This window comes from Cheilinus undulatus, linkage group 1 (assembly GCF_018320785.1).
Source record: "Cheilinus undulatus linkage group 1, ASM1832078v1, whole genome shotgun sequence".
NCBI classification, from domain to species: domain Eukaryota; kingdom Metazoa; phylum Chordata; class Actinopteri; order Labriformes; family Labridae; genus Cheilinus; species Cheilinus undulatus.
The window spans coordinates 29929078-29951734 of record NC_054865.1 but is presented as its reverse complement, the minus strand read 5'-3'; the positions used below and the strand labels follow the sequence as shown (position 1 = coordinate 29951734).

Below are 22657 nucleotides of genomic sequence, written 5' to 3'. Positions count from 1 at the left end.
CTGCTCATTGTTTGGAGGCATAAAGAAGCAAACTAAGACATTCACTTTAAACGTACAGCTAACTACTCACAGAGATAGATAATGATGGATACACAAGGAAGCATATCTTAACTTCTCCTGTCAGTAGTTAATGATCCTTTGGAAAACATCTGATGACATTTACCCAGCATGAGAATGATAACATGGGTAGGGCACTAGCTGTGGTTCACCTCTGTTCACTCTGACCATGCTATCAGAATAAAACAACCTTCTTTATTGGGAGTACCTCTCCAACTGTTCTTGGACAAAGGTTAACCACAAAGCACATATTTCTCAAGTGTGAAAAATAAAGGATGACTTTATTTACCTTAATTACAAGCATTTTTATTTACACATATAAGAAATTCCCTTTACAGTGTAAGTGACCTTAGTTTCTATTGAGGAGTTGCATTTGTGTGCAGTCAAGCATCTCACAATAATCTCAGTGCCAACACAATCCAGCTACTTTTTGAGTAACTTGATATTAAATGCATATAAATTTAGAGATTACTCCCTTTTCTCTTTCATTTTACATAAACTGTTAAAGAAGCACCTGAGAAGTGTGAGTGCAGTCAGTAGTGAGAAAAGAAGAGCTCCAGTCAGGAATAAAATGACATCAACTGAGTAGTAGGCATACCAGGGCATCTTATAGGACTCTGTTCTCAGGTGAGCTGCACCTTTGTGTCTCATGACAAACTCTATCCAGAAGAGGGCGTTGTCCAGTGGCTTCATGGGCGTATCTCTGTGCAGCCTGGAGAGTCTCTGCATGTTCATCCTGTAGGAGGGATCAGTCAGGACTTCCTGGATTCCTTGGTAGAAGATTTCTTCGTCCATGGTAAAGATATCTATGATCTTCCCTGCTCCTTTTGACTCAATTTTGAACAGATTATCAGGCTGATCAAAAATCAATGGTACTCCTAAAATGGGAACTCCGTGGTACAATGCTTCTTGGACCCCATTTGTTCCTCCATGAGCCACAAAGAGTTTAATCTTTGGATGTCCTAAAAGATCATTCTGTGGCATCCAGTCCACCAGCAGAGTGTTGTTGCCCAGACCAGCTGGTTTGTCACCTTTGTGTCTCCAGATGACTTTCTGAGGTAGCTTGGCAAAAGCTGCAGCAATTGCGTCACTGAGATCCTGAGGAAGCTCCCCAATCAGTGTCCCCAGAGACATGATGATGACTCCATGCTCTCCAGAACTTTGCACAAACTCCTCCAGGTGTTCAGGGAGAGGTTTTGCAGGTTTACACTGAAAGCCTCCCATGTATATGACATTAGGCATGGTGGGACGCGGGAACTCAAAGACAAAGTCCACTCTCATGAGCCACAAGTCAGCAGCCTGAAACAGGGAACGATAGTCTACATCTGGACCTAAGTGTGTTTTAATTAAGCCATCATAATGTGGTATGACACTGGTCACAACATATAATTCAGAGAAGCCTCTAACAAGAACATTTAGAACTCTCTGAAAGAAGCTCATCTTATCTGAAAACTCTACTCCTGGCTGTGGTACATAAGAGAGAGGGGAGGGTGCGATTAAAAAATGGCCTTCACCATGAGTTGTCCACCTAGCGTTAAACACAAGGGGCAACTTGAGGTAGTGTGCAAGTATCATTCCTATTGGAGAAACAGGGTCTGTGAGGACAAGGTCATATTGGGCATCCAGTAGCATCTGTATCAAATCTTTGTTTCCAAGAAGTTGTGCAATCATTTTGGATGTTTTCTCATTCATCTTATTGCCCACTTGTCCTTGTTCTAGTTGCAGCTTAAACTGCGCCCAAGCAGACCTCCCCTCCCTCTGAATCTTCAGCAGCTTGGTTAAGAAAGCCTTCATGAAGTCTTCATTAAATCCAGAGTCCATTTCAAGTGTGACTGAAGTGTACAACGGGGAGCTTTCCTTGATGTACCAGCTGTCTGGATGTCGCACAACAGTAATCTGGTGACCCCGTGTGTGCAGGGCCTCAACGATAATGTTCATGTTCACCCAGTGGCTCCCATCCACGGGGAACACAAGTACTTTCCCTCCAAGAGCTGTGGTTGGTAGAAGCATGCATAAAGTGATCCAGACCCACTGTGCATACATTTTCATTCTGAAATTTAGAATAAAACAAATTGTAATTACAACAAGAGAATAAAATTAATTCCCTGTTTGTCCAAGAATATGTTGCTAAATTACCTTCCTGTTTTTACAGTTTAATAGGTATTTTCCACAATGTGTAGCCAGTTAATACAGCGAATCAAATAAAGGATTACCATGAAGACAAAGGGGTGTCTACATTTTTTTTTATTGATGTGAATCAAAGTTTTAATCAGTAAATAAGTCCCTGCACTGAAACCTTTTGCTTTAACATGAACTATAAGAACTCATGCCTGCAACATGCACCAAAAACATTGGGACAGAAGCATGCTTACATCTATGATTCTTCACTGTATATACCTGGGGACTGAAGACAGTAAATGTTTAAGTACTAATAGGAGAATTGTTTTCTATTCTTGCTTGATATACATCTTAAGTTGTGCAACAGTGCAGGGTTACTTTGTGCTTCATACTGTGCCTAAAAATTTTGACAGGAGAGAGGTCATGCAGGCCAGTCTTGCACCTCTTCTCTTTTTTAACATGAAGCAATGCTGTTGTAACTGACTGTAAGCTCAGGCTCAGAGAAGTTGATGGGACCTCTGGAGGTTGTTGATATATGGCTTTCACTTTGCATGGTCTTAACTCACATTTGTAGATGCAGCGATGTATTGTGTTTACTGACAAAAATTTTCCAAGCCCAAGTTGAAAAATCCAACACAAAATGATGCAGGGTTTTATTTTTTTAGAGTACTGCCAGAGAAGGCAAAGAGCCCACCCAGTCTTTCACAGAGCGGAGAACCTTTCGTATTTCGCCTTTCAGAAGTACTAATACCCAATATATTCCATTAGTGGTGCTATTAAAACATTACCAATTGAACTACTTCAATGAGGAAAATTTGAGGGGCTTTTTGAGCATGTCCACGACTTTCCCAGTTGTTTCTAGACTCTGTCTTGACTTTGTTGGAATGTGTTACAGACATTTAATTCATGATGTTTGTGAATTTAAAAAAAAAAAGTTTATCATTAAAAACATGAAATAGCTTGTCTTTGTGTTGTATGCACATGAATATTGTTTTTTATTTTAAAATTACTGTATTATATTTTTATTCACATTTTTGCAACTTGTCAGAGTTTTGGGGATTGGTTTGTAAAAGAAAAAAACAAACTCTCTACTGAAGAAAGTAAAAACTGCTTGTTACCTTGGGTTTCAGCTTTCAAAAGGGGGAAAGACTTTGGTCAAATTACATCAGGATCTTCAGAGCACTGCTGAAAAGAAAGTAGAAACCGGTGTCAAACTACTTTAGTTTGTCAAAATTTGATTTGATATCAGTACAACAAAAATTGTTCACACACAGATTTTTTTTTAAAAAGGGGGATATCTTTTTATATGACATCAAAAATTCAGTTTGTCTTTCATTGTCTTTTCTATGGTATTTAGCATTCGTCTTTCTAGTCTTTAATCAGCTGCATTCATGCATCAATGCCCTTATCAATGCCTTTCTTCCACACACCGTGAAAACAAGGTCTTGCCAGAGGCAGTCAGTGAAGAGAGCAAGAACAGAGAAATCAAGGAAGTAAACATGGTGGAAAGTCACAAAAACAGACTAAAGCAGTCGAAAGTGTGGCTTCATTTCTCAAAAAGTGAAATGAACAGCACATCGTATAATGTCTGCTGAACAGTGATTTCATGCAAGGTATGCATCTTTTTGCACAAAAACTATTAATTCTGTACAAAAGTTCAATTTATTTTTGTACTTCTAGAGATGTAGGATCCAGAGTCTAGTTTTATATTAATTTTAAGATTTTATCTTTCAAAGAAAATTACAAGTAGCATTGTATTCTAATTCAAGTTCAGAGATTGAAGATCCAGAGAGCAGTTTGTTGTAACTGAGACATTTCTTACTTCACTCACACTGAAGGTGACACACATCTTGTTCAGAGAGAAAGAGGCTCAATAAAGTTTGTGTTGTTAACAGGGAAAACCTATATAGTCTACTTTTTCCCAAAAAAAATTTACAGGAAGGACTCTATAATGGCATCGATATTAATGAAATCTTATCAATTCCTAATAGTGAGAGTTTTGCATACACCCAGACATACACATACGGTGTGGTTCCGCTTTGGGGCCAACATTCCACATTTCTAGCATGTTGATGTATCTGTTCCTACCTCTGATGGAGGTTCATGGGCATTTTGCCTCTATGTGTTGTAATAATAATAAAATTGTATGTGCAACGTAACACAGGCTAAAATATTTTCCTAACACAGACAATCTGTAGGCAATATTTGCATTGGGATGAAATTTTGGCTGCCTCTATGTGTACTCAAAGGTCAGTTTAAGGCTGGGTGAGGAAAGGAAGTTTAAACACAGCTCTGTAGCTTGTGGATTTGTTGCCATCCTGGCTGACGGTTGCACTCAAAAAATCAGTATTGAAAAGTTATTTCATGACTCCTTACAAAAATCTTTGATGCAAATGTAAGAGAATCAATATGGCCACAAATAATGTGGTGGCTGTGCATAAAGACTCATGGTGCAGCTCACAATCAATCCAACAGGTGGCAGTAGAAGCCAAATTGCTTGATATAGTGCACATTTCACATCTAAGCAAACAAGCAAGGATAAGAATTCTCCATCACCAGCAAAACTAAAAGCAAAGATTATGGGAGCACACTGAGAGGTCAGGAATAAGACGTGAGTCCTGCAATAAGTAAGCCATGCAGAAACAAGCTAGACTTGTTTACAGAGCCAGTGTGTGCTGTCCTGACAATCACTGAATGCCGCTTTCAAAACAAAGTTTTCACATCTTTAATGCAGGTCCAGAATATCACAAGGCATTGTTGTGCTTTATTTGATGAAATCTGCACCTGTACAGCACAGTGGGTAACAAAGGCTTCAGGCAGCAGCTTGAAAAGAATGAGTCATTCTATTGAATTCCCACCTGCTAGCTCACAACAGAACTTGTACTGAAACTATATGGAGATCTAAAACAAAAGGATATCCTTGTAAATGCAAGTGGATACATGGTCGAATGAAAGCAGAATATTATTGTTGATTCAAATTTTTCAAAAAGAAAAGAAAAAAGCAGAGAAGCACAGATCAGGAGAGTTAAGTTTAAATAATTGATAATGTTCATACCTATGATATTATTAACAAATGTTAATTAACTTGTGGGATCTCTGAAGACCTGGATTAAGTTATTAAGATGTTCAACATGCTATGCCTTGCCATTATTCTCCACAGGTGTTGTAGTTCATCCTTTCTCAAACTTCAGTATAGTGACTCAATTTCAGACTTGAAAATCTTATGGGGCCCATCAAGTTCCTTGTACAACCGTAACACCAGACTCTGATATAAAACTTAAATGTATATACTAATGTTCATTCACAGGGAATTTCCATGCAAAATAATGGCTGTCAGATGTATTCACTTTACTCAAGAAGTGTTTATGGGGTCACAAAGTACAATTAATGAGTCACTGTTATTTATTTTGATAAGCCATCTGCAAGGTTACATAATTTTCTTTTCTAATATTTATCTCTGTAAATATGCTTTGTCTCCACCTTATTCCTAGTGCCCATGATTCTTTGTGTGAAATATGGGTGCAACTGCTGGTCCTTTCTAGCTAAATTGGACTTTGCATAGAACTCTTAGCATAGAGATGTGAAACGTGATTATTAGAGCAATTTGGACATTAAAATATGTACAGTTCGTCTGTTTCACCTCGAACGGAATATTATTCTATATAATTATTCTTCCTACTAGACAGTACAAAGTGACGACATTACCTTGGATAATCTAGACATGCATATTCAGCTAACTTTACTAGCTTTGTATAGACAATTACGTTTCGTTATATGAGTTTGGACACCACCTTCAGATAACATTTCTTGTTTGAAATCCTTACACCACCAACTAGTCCCTCTTAAAATGTGGGAATTATATTGATAAAACTATCTATGACTCAACTTGTATTCTCTTCAGTTTGGTAAATGACAAGTTTTGAATTAATAAGAAATTGATATTGAAAGAATTACATCCCAAATGGACTTAAACAGTGTACAGCATGTTTAAAACACTGTTGTTAAAGACATATATTTAACTTTGTCACGTAATTAGCACCACAAACAAGCAACAGGTACTGAGCATTACAGAAAATATAATTTTAAACTTTCAGCTCATTTAAGTTTAACTTTGATTACAAAAATATATCATATTTACAAATTTGAGATGAATTCCTATCAAAACAACTGTCGTTCTTTGAATGGTCGTTCTAGGATACATGTATTTAATTTACTTCCGCTTTAGTACCAGAAGTTTCGCCCAAATTCAGATTCACAGTAGCCGCCCCAGGAATAAAGTGGATACGGACCAGCAAACTCTTCCCAAGAAACATTAATCTCTCTGAAGACACTGATAATTTCTTACAACCAGGTAGCGAGCAGTAGATTTGTTCAAAACTAATACGTGTACTATTATGCTATGTATCCAGTGCTTGACATTAACTTTTTTACCAGGCCCAGTGACTTTTTTAAAGATACAAGTCATATGGTTAGCATTATCACTAACCACAACTCTGCTGTAAGGATGCTATATACAAACAAAACACACGTCATCTGCCTTCAAACTCCCAATATCTTGTATTCTCTTTTAAACTTATGCAGTTCTTATGTTTTTCACTCATTGGTTCCTCCATCAACAAAAGGATATTAATGAAACAATATTTCTAACATGGAGCACATCCCCAGAGATAAACATCTTGGCAGCATCAAGGCTTAATTTTTGCTTTGGCTCGCGCATTAACAAGTCTCTGCATGAGCACTGCATCTCACGTGCATCAAATCTAGAGCATACAGGGCTCATCTATTTTTCCACTAGATGTGGGCATTTGTTGGCCAAAACATACAGGAAAATGATGAATAGAGATCCATCTTTACCTTGTTATTGTGTATATGTACAGAAATGGACAAAAGTATTGGCACCCCAGGAATTTTTCCAGAAAATACACTATTTCTCCCAGAAATTCTTGCAATTACAAATGTTTTGGGTATACACATATTGATTTCATTTATGTGCATTGGAACAACACAAAAAAGCAGAAGAAAAAAGCCAAAATTGACATAATTTTACACAAATCTCTAAAAATGGACCGGACAAAATTTTTGGCAGCCTTTTAAAACTGTGGGTAAATCATTTTATTTCAAGCATATGATGCTCATTTAAACTCACCTGTGGCAGTAACAGGTGCTGGCAATCTAGAAATCACACCTAAAGCCAGGTAGAATGTGTAAAAGTTGACTCAACCTTTGTGTTGTGTGCCTGTGTGTGTCACACCAAGCATGGAGAAGAGAAGGAAGAGCAGAGAATTGCCTGAGGACTTAAGAAGCAAAATTGTGGAAAGATATGAACAATCTCAAGGTTTCAAGACCATCTCCAGAGATCTTGAAATTCCTTTGTCCACTGTGTGTAATATAATCAAGAAGTTTATAACCCATGGAACTGTGGCCAATCTCCCTGGATGTGGACAGAAGAAAAAAATTGACCAATGAATGCAACCCAGGGTAGCTGGAATGGTGGATAAACATCCTCAGTCAACTTCACAAATTCAGGCTGTCCTGCAGACTCAAGGTGCAAAAGTGTCAGCTCAGACCATACGTTGTCATCTAAATGAGATGAAGCGCTATGGCAGGAGACCGAGGAGAACCCCACTGCTGTCAAAGAGACATAAAAAAGCCAGACTTGAGTTTGTAAAAATGTACCTTAGTAAGCCTCAGTCCTTCTGGAAGAACATTTTGTGGACAGATGAGACTAAGGTAGTGCTTTTTGGAAAAGGACGTCATTCTATTGTTTACAGAAAACAGAATGAGGGCTACAAAGAAAAGAACACAGTACCTACAGTCAAACATGGTGGAGGTTCAAAGATGTTGTGGGTTTTTTTGCTGCCTCTGGCACTGGGTGCCTTGACTGTGCAAGGAATCATGAAATCTGGAGACTATCAAGAGATTTTGGGCCGCAATGTAGGGCCTAGTGTCAGAAAGCTGGGTCTGCGTCAGAGGTCATGGGTGTTCCAGCAGGACAATGACCCGAAACAAACCTCAAAATGCATCAAGAAATGGTTGGAGACAAAGCGCTGCAGAGTTCTGAAGTGGCCAGCAATGAGTCCAGATCTAAATCCCATTGAACACCTATGGAGAGATCTTAAAACTGCTGTTGCAAGAAGGCACACCTCAAATCTGAGAGACCTGGAGCAGTTTGCAAAAGAAGAGTGGTCCAAAATTCCAGTTGAGAGGTGTAAGAAGCTTGTTGATGGTTATAGGAAGTGATTGGTTTCAGTCATTCTTTCCCAGGGAAAAAATAAAATAACCCCTTAAAGAATGTGGTATCATATTTGATCTGAATACAATCTGATAAATGATAAAAATGGCCTCAGGTGGATTATCAGTTACCAGAAACACCTAATGTTTCAAATGAGATACAAAAGATATATATGTTAAATTTTATAGAAATTTAGATTTTTTGGGGATTTCAGTAGAAAGTTAAATAATCATTGAGTCCCAAAAATTTGGAATTTTCAAGCCATAATTTGTGTTTTCAGGCTTTAAGGGGTTAAGTTGAGGATGCCAACAATTTTGTCTGGTCCATTTTTTGAGTTTTGTGTAAAATTATGTCAATTTTAGCTTCTGTCATCTGCTTTTTTTGTTGTTCCAATGCACCTAACGGAAATCAACATGTGTATACCAAAAACATTTATAATTGCGACAATTTCTGGGTGAAATGGTGTATTTTCTGGAACAATTTCAGGGGTGCCAATACTTTTGTCCATGACTGTAGACTGTTCTATGAAATATGGAGAACCTGAAAGTTAAGCACCATCAAACAGGATAGCAGGCATATGCAAACCATCAGTTGAGTCTTAAAACATGAATGTTTTTTTTGATGCATCAGCTGACTGCAGCCTGATTGATAGTAATTTATGTATAATTCTAGCAAACCCCTTATCAGTGGTCCCTCATGTTTACTCTGGTCACGTGGAAACACAAAATACTGCTTTTTGGATCTTAGACAAGGACTTTAAAACTATATTAAAAGAGACAGACAGGTAATACAAGAAAAGAAGAGTACTGGGTGAGAGGGCACTTAGAGTATATAATTCTTACCAATGTACTCCAGGAAAAGACGATAACCCAAGATGACCAAACAGAAAGCAGCAGCATTGTTCCTTTTAGTCTCTTCTGTTGTGTTTTTTAAAATCCCCTCTGACTGCACTCAGATGTCTAAAATCAGATGTGTGACTTTCAGAACAGCTGCCAACAACTCTTTAGATCACTTACCGATTCTTAAATCAAAAGCAGACTTTAATTTCAAATCTGACAGTGAAAACTTTCCCAAGAGCAGTGCAGTCGAAAGCCCAGCTGGCCAGGGAACAGCTTAACTGCGGGAATATAAACACTTCCAGGTTCATTTTGTCCCACCCACAGTACAATCCAGAGGAGAGTCCTATCTCATATTACAAAAAGCTTAACATACACAGTGCAACAAGATCCAGCTGGAGGGTTATCCACAAAGGAGAGCAGTATTGTGCAATGGTTTTAAATATGTTTTGCCCCAAAGTACATTTTTAGAGTTGATTTTACTGTCATTAAACAATAATTTATCAAAACATTGGAGATTATTGTTTTTAATCATAGTACATGTGAACTTTATTGTTTTTGTTTCTTGTTGTTATTTTATCCATTTCTTTGTCTGTTGTTGACGTACAGACCATGTTTCCTAAAGATACTGGCACAAATGTGAATAAAAACAGGTTACAGTGACCTTCGAATCATTTCCAAGCTAAATTCAATTGGATTCAACACATGAAAGCATATTTAATGTTTAAACTGATAGTCTTTTTTTTTTTGTTAAATACACACAATCTTAATATTATACCTTTAACATGTTACAAAAAGTTTTCACTATGTTTATCTCTATGTGACATCCCTTTTTTTCTAACAACCCTAATACGTAGTCTGAAAACTACTTGTAGAAGTGTTGGAATTCTTTCCCATTCTTGCTTGATTTATGCAGCTTCCATTGTCGTATGATGCTCTTCATTTTGTACCATACCATACATTTTCAATGGGAGACAGTTCTGGACTGCATCCAGACCTGTCTGGTACCTGCACTCTTTTACTGTGAAGCCATGCCATTCTAACTCCTGCAGATTTTGGCCTTGTAAGCAGGGATGCCCCTGAAAAAGACATTGTCTGGATCGAAGCACATTTTGCTCCAAAACCTGTATATATACCTCTCAGTACTAATGCTGCCTTCAAAGATGTGCTAAATACCCATGCCACAGGCACTAATACGACCCGACATCATCACGGATGCTGGCTTTGAACATTGCATTAAGATTGATATGGATGGCCCTTTTCCTCTTTTGCCTAAAGGGATCCATTGTCATTTTTTCCATAAACAATTTCAAATGTGGACTCATCAAACCATAACACACTATTCCAGTTTAGGTCAGTCCATTTAAGATGAGCTCAGATTTAGAGAAGCCTGTGGTACTTCTGAATGTTGTTGATAAATGATTTTCACTTTTCATGGTAAAGCCATAACTTACATTTGTAGATGGTTTTCAAAAGTCATGTTCATGGCATTCAATCTGGGTTTTTAATGGAAGACAGGTCTAGACTGCAGCATTGCCCCTCATGTGCAGAAATTAAAATTTCTAAGTTCTTGCAACTGCTCATTAAAGATTATTATTCATAAACTGTTGAAGTGCTTGTCCACACTGTCTTTCACAAAGTGGAGAACTTAATACTATTGTCGATTGCAAACAACTGACCCTGTCAAGAGAGTTCATTTTACACCCAGTCAGCTGTTAGTAATAAACCTACTTACCTGTGGAATGTTCCAGGTGTTCTTCGAACATTCCAGTACTTCTTTTGTGTCCCAACTTTTTTGGAATATGTTGCAATTCACAGTGTGTATATTTTAAAACCAATTAAGTCGATCAGTTTAAATATTTGATTAAATTAAAGTTGAAAACGGATTTTTGACTTTGATTTTTTGAATTTGACACAATATTCTGTGTTTTCTGTGAAATGACTTTGTACTTAGGTGGTAGTGATGGCTGTTTTTGGGATTAGAGTTTGTATGTATTGTTTTATGATTTGGACCTTTGTGTCTGAAGTAGAGAATAAAGTAGATCTGTTTAATCCAAAAAAGATTACTAACATTTTAGAACAAAGCCAACATGATTTTTCATACTCCATTAAATCTGAACAAAATTAATCTGAAAGTACAAGAGAACAAACATAAGATAAGGAATAACTTCAATAAAACCCACATGGCTGATAGCGTGACTCTACACTTAATACACTGACACAACCCTTGAGTAAAGTTTGAACTTTGGATTTGCTATAAAAAGGCAGATTAAGAGCATATAATTGTAGTTCCTGAACAGATCAGTGCACGCCCAGCAGACAGAGTCTCCAGCTATTGTTAAACTGGCCAGCAGAAGGTGTTATTATAGGTCAAAGTTTAAAAAAAAGATGTTCTGCTAAACATCTTTTTTTACCCTACAGTGATATGACATTGTGCACTGTTTATTTATCTTTGTCATGTGAATATATTCTATAAGTGAGGTTTTTTGTATTTCCTTTGACCTATAATAACACCTTCTGCTGGCCATTACCTTTATGCCTAGTTGGCAGGTCCCTTTCCAAAGAGCACCTCAAACAAACTTTTATTGAGTACTAGAAGCACTCCTTCCTATGGTTTTTTGTAGGTTTAACTTTTGTTTGGGGTTAAGGTAAGGGTTAGGATGCCAACAGTTAAACTGTTAAAAGCCTGACCTACAAAACTGATTACAAAATATTTCTTACATAATCCAAGTAGCTAAGTTATCTTAAGCTACATTTGCTAAGTCTCACATTGGAAACGCTGACTTAGCTATAGTTAGCTCAGCCACGTAGCTAATGTAGCCCCAGCTAAGCTCACAGCTATGAAACTATGTAAGCTAAGCTATGTGTCTACATTATCAACATAACTATGTTAGCTTTAGCTATGTTTTCAAGAGCTCATGTTGCTAAAGCTGACTGAGCTACATTGGCTAATGTAGTAACTGCTTCTACAGCAGATCTACATAATACATAAATCCAAGTTTAGACTCATTACCTTTTTCTTTATTTTACTTACAGAGAAAAATGTCATGATTCGAAACTAGGACTAAATTGTGTATGGCTGAATTTTGTTTGGTCCATAATGTTTGCAATGTGGTTACTTAATGAGTACAACCACTGGGCTTTGTTTAAAAGGAAAGTTGAATTAAAAAAAAACTTAAACTTGAAATGCATTTTACCATAAAATTATGGCACTTCCTTTCTGAGATATACAGTGTCTCAGATGAGCAGACTGTGAGAGTGGTTCTCAGAGATGAATCAACTGCTGCCAAACCCTTCTCAGCTGTTATACAAATCCACAAAAGGTCAGTAAGATAATAAAGAGCACCAGTGGAAGCACTAAAGATAAAGTATTTCATTAGGAAAATTTGCTTATTAGAAAGCTCATAACATTCATTACGGTCTCACAAATACTTAATAAATTATGATCAAAATGACTTAATCAAGATATTGTCTTTAAAGTTTCGGTTATTTATTTGAAATGTTGTCATACTGATTTTTAACTAACATCTAAAAATTAGCAAAATCTGTACATATATTAAAGCCATATTTGATTTTATGAAATTGTCTCCCTTAAATGATTAGTCATGTTTCATTTTTCTCTTACACATTCTGTTGTACAAACATCTAATCAGCATGAAAACAATCAAGAGCACGAGAAGCAAAACTCCACCCAGGAACAGAAAGACATCAAAGGAGTGGTAGGAGTACCAGGGCATCTTAAATGACTGTGCTTTCAGGTGAGCTGCACCTTTATGCCTGATAACAAACTCTATCCAGAAGAGGGCATTATCCAGTGGCTTCAAAGGAGTATCTCTGTGCAGCCTGGAGAGTCTCTGCATGTTCATCCTGTAGGAGGGCTCAGTCAGGACTCTCTGCACTGTCTTCAGGAAGTTGTCGTCTTTGTCCACTGTTTGAAGGCTCAGGATCTCAGCCCCACCTCTCTCTTTGAGGCGCAGCAGGTTGTCGTATTGGTCAAAAAACAAAGGAAGACCCACAACTGGGACTCCATGATACATAGCCTCTTGAACTCCATTTGTTCCTCCGTGACCTACAAAGAGTTTAATCTTTGGATGTCCTAAAATATCATTCTGGGGCATCCAGTCCACCAGCAGGGTGTTGTTTCCCAGACTGGCTGGTTTGTCACCTTTGTGTCTCCAGATGACTTTTTGAGGTAGCTTGGCAAAAGCTGCAGCGATCTCATCTGTCATGTCAGCAGGAAGTTCACTCACAAAAGTCCCCAGAGACATGAGTATGACTCCATGCTCTCCAGAACTCTGCACAAACTCCTCCAGGTGCTCAGGAAGAGGTTTTGCAGGTTTACACTGAAAACCTCCCATGTAAATGAAATTAGGCATGGTGGGACGAGGGAACTCAAAGACAAAGTCTGCCCTCATGAGCCAAATATCAGCATCAAGTATCAGCTCCTTATAATCAAGACCAGGCCCAAGATATTTGTTGGTAATTTTTTGGTATGTTTGGCTAACAATGTGATTTTGTGTTTCTGTTACTAGATGTAAAGCCACATTTTTGACTCTCTGCCAAAAGGTCATCTTGTCAGTGTTTCCAGACCCTGTTATAGGAATGTATGATAAAGGCGAAGGAGCAATACCATGGTGAGCCTCACGAATTAATAGCCAGCGAACATTGTAAACCAAAGGAATATTCAAATATTTGGCCAAAATGACTCCTCCACCCCAGCCGGGATCTGTGAGCACCAGATCGAACTCGCTATCCTTCAACTTCTTCAACAGCTCTGTGTCATCTAGGACGCCTCTAACAAAATCCCCCACAGCTTCATGAGCGTCCACAAATGTGCCAATCATCCCCACAGATGTGTGGAGAAAACTAATCAAGGGAAGAGCCCCTCTCTCAAAATCAATAACCTCTTTTATGATTTTGGTTATGAACTTCTGATCTAAGCTCCTCTCCACTTGAACTGTAAAGGAGTCATAATAGGACGATTTCTCCTTGATGTACCAGCTTTTGCTTGAACGTAGGATTGTGAGACTGTGTCCTTTCTCGTGCAAAGCTTGAAGCAGGACATCCATATTTACCCAGTGGCTGCCTTCTATAGGAAGGACTAAGATGTTGCCACCTTGACAAGCTCTGGGAATGAGGATGAGCAGCAGCAGAGCACTGCAGCAACAGAGCAGCCTCATCTGAAATGAAAACATCGACGGTATGAAAAAATAGGAAGAGCGAAAAAGAATCCCCTTTGAACACTTAAAAAATATCTAACTGCAATTGTACTGGTTGACTTGTATTGCAAAATCAGTATGAGCAGTTGAATTGAGGGGAATGATCATTTTTATGTCATTCTCATTTTGAATGAGAAAAATGCATGCAAAATTAAGGAAAGGTTTTTGCAAATTATTCAAAAGATGACACTTGAAAGCTTGCAAAATGTGTAAAGATTTATATCTCTGCTGGAAAAAAATGTATTAAACTAGTATTTTGACACATTTCTGGTAAAACAAATTCTACACCGTCTGCAATTTGAAAATGCAGTAGGCCGTACTGCAATTGAGTCTATTTTTTAATTGATTGCTGAGCCTTCTATTTAGTACTTTAAGTGAACTTTGAATTACCAACTTTTCACATTTACTTGAGTCAGGCCTGCCCACAGAGTTGGCTGAGCCCCTGAAAAAATACAGCAAATTGGCCCTCCCCAGATCTGATTTATTGATATGTGTGTTGGATCCATAGCATCCTGGCTCACAGTTGCTTCATTTTTGAGTTGAAAAGTGAAAAAGTGCCATTTTAAAAGTGCCTTTGGTAAACCCTTTTCCTCTCTGTTTCCACACATTTTTCCACTTTTTACCCGTTTTTGTCCCTTTTAACCAATTTTTTGGCACTTTTTAAACGCTTTCACCAATTACCCACCCATTCTGCCCCTTTATTGCCTTTCTTAACCAATATTTGCAGCTTATTTCCTACTTCTCTCACATTTTTAAACAATTTTGGCCATTTTAAACCAATTTTTGTCTCTTTTAACAATTTTTTGTCACTTTTAAACTGCTTTTCACAATTTTCCTGCCAATTTTTGCCTCTCCTAACACATTTTTGCAACTTGTATCCAATATTTGCCAATTTTACCCCATTTTGCCTCTTTTTGACACATTTTTGCCACTGTTTAACTACTTTCCATCTTTTTTCCACACATTTTTGCCCCTTTATTGCCTTCCTTAACTCAGTTTTACGGCTTTCATAGTTTTTTGCTTCTTTTTAGCCCTTTTGGCCATTATTTAATTAATTTTCCCTTAAATTTATTTCAGTTCCTTCTACTTTACTCTCTAGTATCCTGACATTTTTGCAAGTCATGTTTGTGCTAAGTCTGACACTACTTCCTAATGGTTTTGAATGTGCCTATTTACATTCAAATTAGCAAAAAAAAAAAATCTGTTTTCAGAAAACTCTTTATATATTTATTTATTTAATCTAGTTTAAATAAAAGAGGCGGTATTGTACCACAGCATGAATAAATTGCATTATTCTCCTTTCCTTCATAAAAGTGGTTATTATTCAGTTTAAATAGAAAATATGGTTATCACAGACTAACTTTACAATGGACCATGAGCACCTACCATAAGCGACCTTACTTCTACACCACTTTCACTTAAGTAACCGTGCTTTTACTTGAATAGTCCTGTACTCTTTCCAGCTCTGTAACTTTTATTTTTTTTTATTATACTGTGTAAATGAGTATTTTTGGGAAATGTCACTATACTCCATTTGGACACACTTTCTCTTACTATCTCCATCTGTAAAATCATTTCTATCTTTAATAGTCCGACAAACTAAATTATTTCAGATTCCAAACTTGGCATTTTAACACAAGCTCTTGTAGATTCAGATACTCTCTGCAGGACTTAGGACACAGACATTTGCTACGGGAGAAACTCTTCTGTACCACCCAGTCCGACTCTGAGCTAGCCCCTCCAACATTTCGAGTGCATGTATCGACTTCCTGTTTCAAAACAAAAATCTGAGATACTTAAAGCAGAGATACTGCATCCGAAGGCAATAAAAAGAGACGTATCAATATGTTCGGACATTGATTTTGATTTATAAGATCACATGACCTAATATATATTCAGCTTAAATGAAAATGTTTTCATAAATAAAAATAATGAATGATTTGAAATTGTAATAAAAACGAGGCATATTTAATGCAACCAGTGGAGCTAAAATGCTAATATTTATATAGAAAAAATAAATAATATTTAGAGATTTGAAATGTAAAATCAAGAGGCGTATCTTATGCAGCCAGCAGAGTACTTTGATCACACGTTGATTTTGAGTCAATTGATGACATGACCTGGAAATTATTGCGCTACAATGCTAATATTTATAGATTAAAATTGATAGAAATTATTGAGAGACATGAAATGTAAAATCAAGAGGCGTATCTCATGCAGCCAGCGGGGTACTTTGATCTCACATTGATTTTGAGTCAATTGATCACATAACCTGTAAGCTATTGAGCTAAAATGCTAATATTTATAGATTAAAATTGATAGAATTTTTTTTGACATGAGACATAAGACATGGCATACACCTCTTGTTTTTACATTTCAAATCTCGTATAGAAAAAAATAAAAATTCCTATCAATCAATCAATTGACTCAAAATCAATGTGAGATCAAAGTACTCTGCTGGCTGCATGAGATACGCCTCTTGATTTTACATTTCAAATCTCTAAATATTATTTATTAGTTTTTCTATATAAATATTAGCATTTTAGCTCCAGTGGTTGCATTAAATATGCCTCGTTTTTATTACAATCTCAAATCCTTCATTATTTTTATTTATGAAAACATTTTTATTTAAGCTGAATATATATTAGGTCATGTGATCTTACAAATCAAAATCAATGTCCGAACATATTGATACGTCTCTTTTTATTGCCTTTGGATGCAGTATCTCTGCTTTAAATATCTCAGATTTTTGTTTTGAAACAGGAAGTCGATACATGCACTCGAAATGTTGGAGGGGCTAGCTCAGAGTCGGACTGGGTGGTACAGAAGAGTTTTCCCCGGACAAAATGTCTGTCAAATATCCAACTTAAAACTAACTTCACCGCGGTGCACAACCGACCGAAATTCTGTTTTCGTGAAGTAAACTAAACCTTCAAATATACGTAACACAAAGCGTTTCTACTTACTGTTGTGTGTATTTTCACTGGAACAGGGATGGTTTGGGATAACTGTTCGAGCAGAGAGAAGCTGTCCAGCGGGTTCAGATGAAAACAATGCGGAAGAAGACGGCAGCAGACTGTGGTTGACTGGAGCCGGATACTGTGGGAGGTCGTTACGGGTGAAAGTCTTTATATACATAAGTTCGTTACTCATTGACAAAATCTCCATTTAAGAATATAGCCTTTCAGCAAAAGTATGTTAGGGTTTATAATAACTGCCACTCTTTGAATAACGTATTTTTGACCCCTTTTGGATAGTTTTACGATGCAGGTACATTATGGTAATAAGACTGTTTGTTTTCCTACCCTAATCTAAGCTGATAAGGATAGCCAAACACAGGGAGGATCTTTGTCTAACTGAAGTAAAAGGCATTCGAGCCCGGGCTGCTTATGGCATGTAATTTTTAATTATGTTATTATTAGTCTGCTAATTATTTTCAGCTAACAAAACCTAAATTGTCAGGGACCTTGTGTTGACAGCGGTGGAGAAGTTGCACGTTGATCCTTTTGCATGTAGATTAAATGCTTAGGCAGAAGTAGCTGTCAGACTTCCTTCTGCAGCTTATAAACGATATAAAAATCCCACCATTATTATGAAAGTCATAAGTTAAGTCAAAACCTTACACCACCAACTAGTCCCTCTTAAAATGTGGGAATTATATTGATAAAACTATCTATGACTCAACTTGTATTCTCTTCAGTTTGGTAAATGACAAGTTTTGAATTAATAATAAATTGATATTGAAAGAATTACATCCCAAATGGACTTAAACAGTGTACAGCATGTTTAAAACACTGTTGTTAAAGACATATATTTAACTTTGTCACGTAATTAGTACCACAAACAAGCAACAGGTACTGAGCATTACAGAAAATATAATTTTAAACTTTCAGCTCATTTAAGTTTAACTTTGATTACAAAAATATATCATATTTACAAATTTGAGGTGAATTCCTATCAAAACAACTGTCGTTCTTTGAATGGTTCTTTGAGTCGTTCTAGGATACATGTATTTAATTTACTTCTGCTTTAGCACCGTAAGTTTCGCCCAAATTCAGATTCACAGTAGCTGCCCCAGGAATAACGTGGATACGGACCAGCAAACTCTTCCCAAGAAACATTAATCTCTCTGAAGACACTGATAATTTCTTACAACCAGGTAGTGAGCAGTAGATTTGTTCAAAACTGCTACGTGTACTATTATGCTATGTATCCAGTGCTTGACATTAACTTTTTTACACAATTCCTCCCAGAAATTCTTGCAATTACAAATGTTTTGGGTATACACATGTTGATTTCATTTATGTGCATTGGAACAACACAAAAAAGCATAAGAGAAAAGACAAAATTGACATAATTTTACACAAATCTCAAAAAATGGACTGAACAAAATTATTGGCAGCCTTTTAAAACTGTGGATAAATCATTTTATTTCAAGCATGTGATGCTCATTTAAACTCACCTGTGGCAGTAACAGGTGCTGGCAATCTAGAAATCACACCTAAAGCCAGGTAGAATGTGTAAAAGTTGACTCAACCTTTGTGTTGTGTGCCTGTGTGTGTCACACCAAGCATGGAGAAGAGAAGGAAGAGCAGAGAATTGCCTGAGGACTTAAGAAGCAAAATTGTGGAAAGATATGAACAATCTCAAGGTTTCAAGACCATCTCCAGAGATCTTGAAATTCCTTTGTCCACTGTGTGTAATATAATCAAGAAGTTTATATCCCGTGGAACTGTGGCTAATCTCCCTTGATGTTGATGGAAGAAAAAAATTAACAAAAGAATGCAACCCAGGGTAGTTGGAATGGTGGATAAACATCCTCAGTCAACTTCACAAATGCAGGCTGTCCTGCAGACTCAGGGTGCAAAGTGTCAGCTCAGACCATACGTCGTCATCTAAATGAGATGAAGCGCTATGGCAGGAGACTGAGGAGAACCGCACTGCTGTCAAAGAGACATAAAACAGCCAGACTTGAGTTAGCAAAAATGTACCTTAGTAAGCCTCAGTCCTTCTGGGAGAACATTTTGTGGACAGATGAGACTAAGGTAGCGCTTTTTGGAAAAGCACGTCATTCTATTGTTTACAGAAAACGGAATGAGGTCTACAAAGAAAAGAACACAGTACCTACAGTCAAACATGGTGGAGGTTCAAAGATGTTTTGGGGTTGTTTTGCTGCCTCTGGCACTGGGTGCCTTGACTGTGCAAGGAATCATGAAATCTGGAGACTATCAAGAGATTTTGGGCCGCAATGTAGGGCCTAGTGTCAGAAAGCTGGGTCTGCGTCAGAGGTCATGGGCGTTCCAGCAGGACAATAACCCGAAACAAACCTCAAAAAGCACGAAGAAATGGTTGGAGACAAAGCGCTGCAGAGTTCTGAAGTGGCCAGCAATGAGTCCAGATCTAAATCCCATTGAACACCTATGGAGAGATCTCAAAACTGCTGTTGCAAGAAGGCACCCCTCAAATCTGAGAGACCTGGAGCAGTTTGCAAAAGAAGAGTGGTCCAAAATTCCAGTTGAGAGGTGTAAGAAGCTTGTTGATGGTTATAGGAAGTGATTGGTTTCAGTCATTCTTTCCCAGGGAAAAAATAATAACCCCTTAAAGCCTGTTGTATCATATTTGATCTGAATACAATCTGATAAATGATAAAAATGGCCTCAGGTGGATTATCAGTTACCAGAAACACCTAATGTATCAAATGAGATACAAAAAATAGTTTTGTAGTGAGTTTTGTGTAAAATTATGTCAATTTTAGCTTCTGTCATCTGCTTTTTTTGTTGTTCCAATGCACATAAAGGAAATCAACATGTGTATACCAAAAACATTTGTAATTGCGACAATTTCTGGGTGAAATTATGTATTTTCTGGAACAATTTCAGGGGTGCCAATACTTTCGTCCATGACTGTAGACTGTTCTATGAAATATGGAGAACCTGAAAGTTAAGCACCATCAAACAGGATAGCAGGCATATGCAAACCATCAGTTGAGTCTTAAAACATGAATGTTTTTTTTGATGCATCAGCTGACTGCAGCCTGATTGGTAGTAATTTATGTATAATTCTAGCAAACCCCTTATCAGTGGTCCCTCATGTTTACTCTGGTCACGTGGAAACACAAAATACTGCTTTTTGGATCTTAGACAAGGACTTTAAAACTATATTAAAAGAGACAGACAGGTAATACAAGAAAAGAAGAGTACTGGGTGAGAGGGCACTTAGAGTATATAATTCTTACCAATGTACTCCAGGAAAAGACGATAACCCAAGATGACCAAACAGAAAGCAGCAGCACTGTTCCTTTAGTCTTCTGTTGTGTGTTTTTTTTAAATCCCCCCTGACTGCACTCAGATGTCCCACATGGGGTCTTTTTCAGGAAATGAGAGTGCTGTTTTGTGCCAAGAGCTCTGCATTCAATTTGTGTTCCTGAGTCTCCCTGAGCAACGTTGTTGAATTTGCATAAGAGATACATTCAAAAGCTCTCTTCTGAGAAAACAAGTAATCCCTGTGAAACAAATCCCATGCACCTATTTTTCCATTGATGAAATGCCTAATCCTGCAACAATGGGTGTGATTTAATAAAAATCTCCCTTCTCATCTGTAACAATATCTGGTTAAAGCTAAAATCAGATGTGTGACTTTCAGAACAGCTGCCAACAACTCTTTAGATCACTTACCGAGTCTTAAATCAAAAGCAGACTTTAAATTCAAATCTGACAGTGAAAACTTTCCCAAGAGTAGTGCCGTCGAAAGCCCAGCTGGCCAGGGAAGAGCTTAACTGCGAGAATGTAAACACTTCCAGGTTCATTTTGTCCCAACCACAGTACAATCCAGAGGAGATTCCTATCTCATATTACGAAAAGCTTAACATACACAGTGCAACAAGATCCAGCTGAAGGGTTATCGACAAAGGAGAGCAGTATTGTGCAATGGTTTTACATATGTTTTGCCCCAAAGTACATTTTTAGAGTTGATTTTTACTGTCATTAAACAATAATTTATCAAAACGTTGGAGATTATTGTGTTTTTAATCATAGTCCATGTAAACTACATTGTTTTTGTCTCTTGTTGTTATTTTATCCATTTCTTTGTCTTTTGTTGACGTCCAGACCCTGTTTCCTAAAGATACTGGCACAAATGTGAATAAAAACAGGTTACAGTGACCTTCGAATCATTTCCAAGCTAAATTCAATTGGATTCAACACATGAAAACATATTTAATGTTCAAACTGATAGTCTTTTTTTTTTTTGTTAAATACACACAATCTTAATATTATACCTTTAACATGTTAAAAAAAAATTTCCACTATGTTTATCTCTATGTGACATCCCTGTGGTGATTGTGCATATTTCTGTTTTATTTTGAAAACTTCCAGAGTTTTGCTTCCTGCTTTGGGCTCTGTTGTGTTAATCTTCACAGAGATTGGGCCCCTCCTCCGCACTGGTTCCGGCACCCTCGCACCTGCACACAATCTCTGCAATCACCACGGCCTCTTGAGCTCTGCTGTGAGGAGCTGCAGGCGCCAGATTATTCCACTCCTTTCTCGTGAATCTGTGGCTTACCTTGTCTGTCTTACGTTTTTTTCAGTGCCTGCCAGTGCCGCCAGTGCCTTCGCCCAATCTCTGCTCCACTGCCCGACTCTCACTCACCTCTCTCTCTGGACTGCACGTTGCCTCACAGACTCACTCACTTCCCCCTCGCTCTAGACTTCCAGCCTCACAACTCGGACTCCCTCTCGGATCTCTGGCTCTGGACACCCCCCCCTAAAACTCTATGGACCTCGTGGATCTCCCTCACCCTCACTCCCTGGCCCCGGACCCCCCCCCCCCAACCTGTTCCTGCATAATAAATCTGTAAAAACTGTTGCTTCTGCCTCCGATCTGCTTCTGGGTTCAGATAAAAACGACATCAATCATTACAGAATAATCTGGCCTAGACATGGACCCAGCAAACCTGGAATCCATCAAGGAAGCACTCTCCACCCAAGGATCCCTCATCGGCCGTCATGACAAGATGCTGCAAGAAATCATGGGAACACTCCAAACTCTCCATCTTCAGGTTACTCACATCACCTCGCAGCTCAACCAACCCAGCACCTCCAGCGACGACTCCCCTGTGAGTAACTCTACTGCTCCTGAGCCTCCCTCTGCTACCCCCATTCTCCACAAGGAGCCACACGTCCCCGACCCCGACCCCT

General features: G+C 37.9%; 2 protein-coding genes across 3 annotated transcripts; both read right to left on the bottom strand.

The window, feature by feature from the left end:
* Positions 1-406: 406 nt before the first annotated feature.
* Positions 407-17512, bottom strand: LOC121508039 (UDP-glucuronosyltransferase 2C1-like). Of its 2 annotated transcripts, none has more exons than XM_041784518.1 (3): positions 17429-17512; positions 3294-3360; positions 407-2107 (listed from the first exon to the last, which is right to left on the bottom strand). In XM_041784518.1, exon 3 carries the CDS (start codon positions 2104-2106, stop codon positions 526-528), a length of 1581 nt encoding a protein of 526 aa, XP_041640452.1. In that variant the 5' UTR covers position 2107; positions 3294-3360; positions 17429-17512; the 3' UTR covers positions 407-525. The 2 variants fall into 2 exon arrangements, with proteins under 2 accessions (XP_041640452.1, XP_041640463.1); XM_041784529.1 differs by lacking the exon at positions 17429-17512 and adding an exon at positions 9250-9418.
* LOC121508047 (UDP-glucuronosyltransferase 2C1-like) lies at positions 12684-17543 on the bottom strand. Its single transcript, XM_041784541.1, has 2 exons — positions 17429-17543; positions 12684-14423 (listed from the first exon to the last, which is right to left on the bottom strand). The coding sequence occupies exon 2, from the start codon at positions 14421-14423 to the stop codon at positions 12843-12845; it is 1581 nt and encodes a 526-aa protein (XP_041640475.1). The 5' UTR covers positions 17429-17543; the 3' UTR covers positions 12684-12842.
* Between the last annotated feature and the right edge of the window lie 5114 nt (positions 17544-22657).

Bases quoted from the DNA above. Each gene is read 5' to 3' on its own strand.
- LOC121508039 (XM_041784518.1), bottom strand. From the start codon at position 2,106: ATGAAAATGTATGCACAGTGGGTCTGGATCACTTTATGCATGCTTCTA.
- LOC121508047 (XM_041784541.1), bottom strand. From the start codon at position 14,423: ATGAGGCTGCTCTGTTGCTGCAGTGCTCTGCTGCTGCTCATCCTCATT.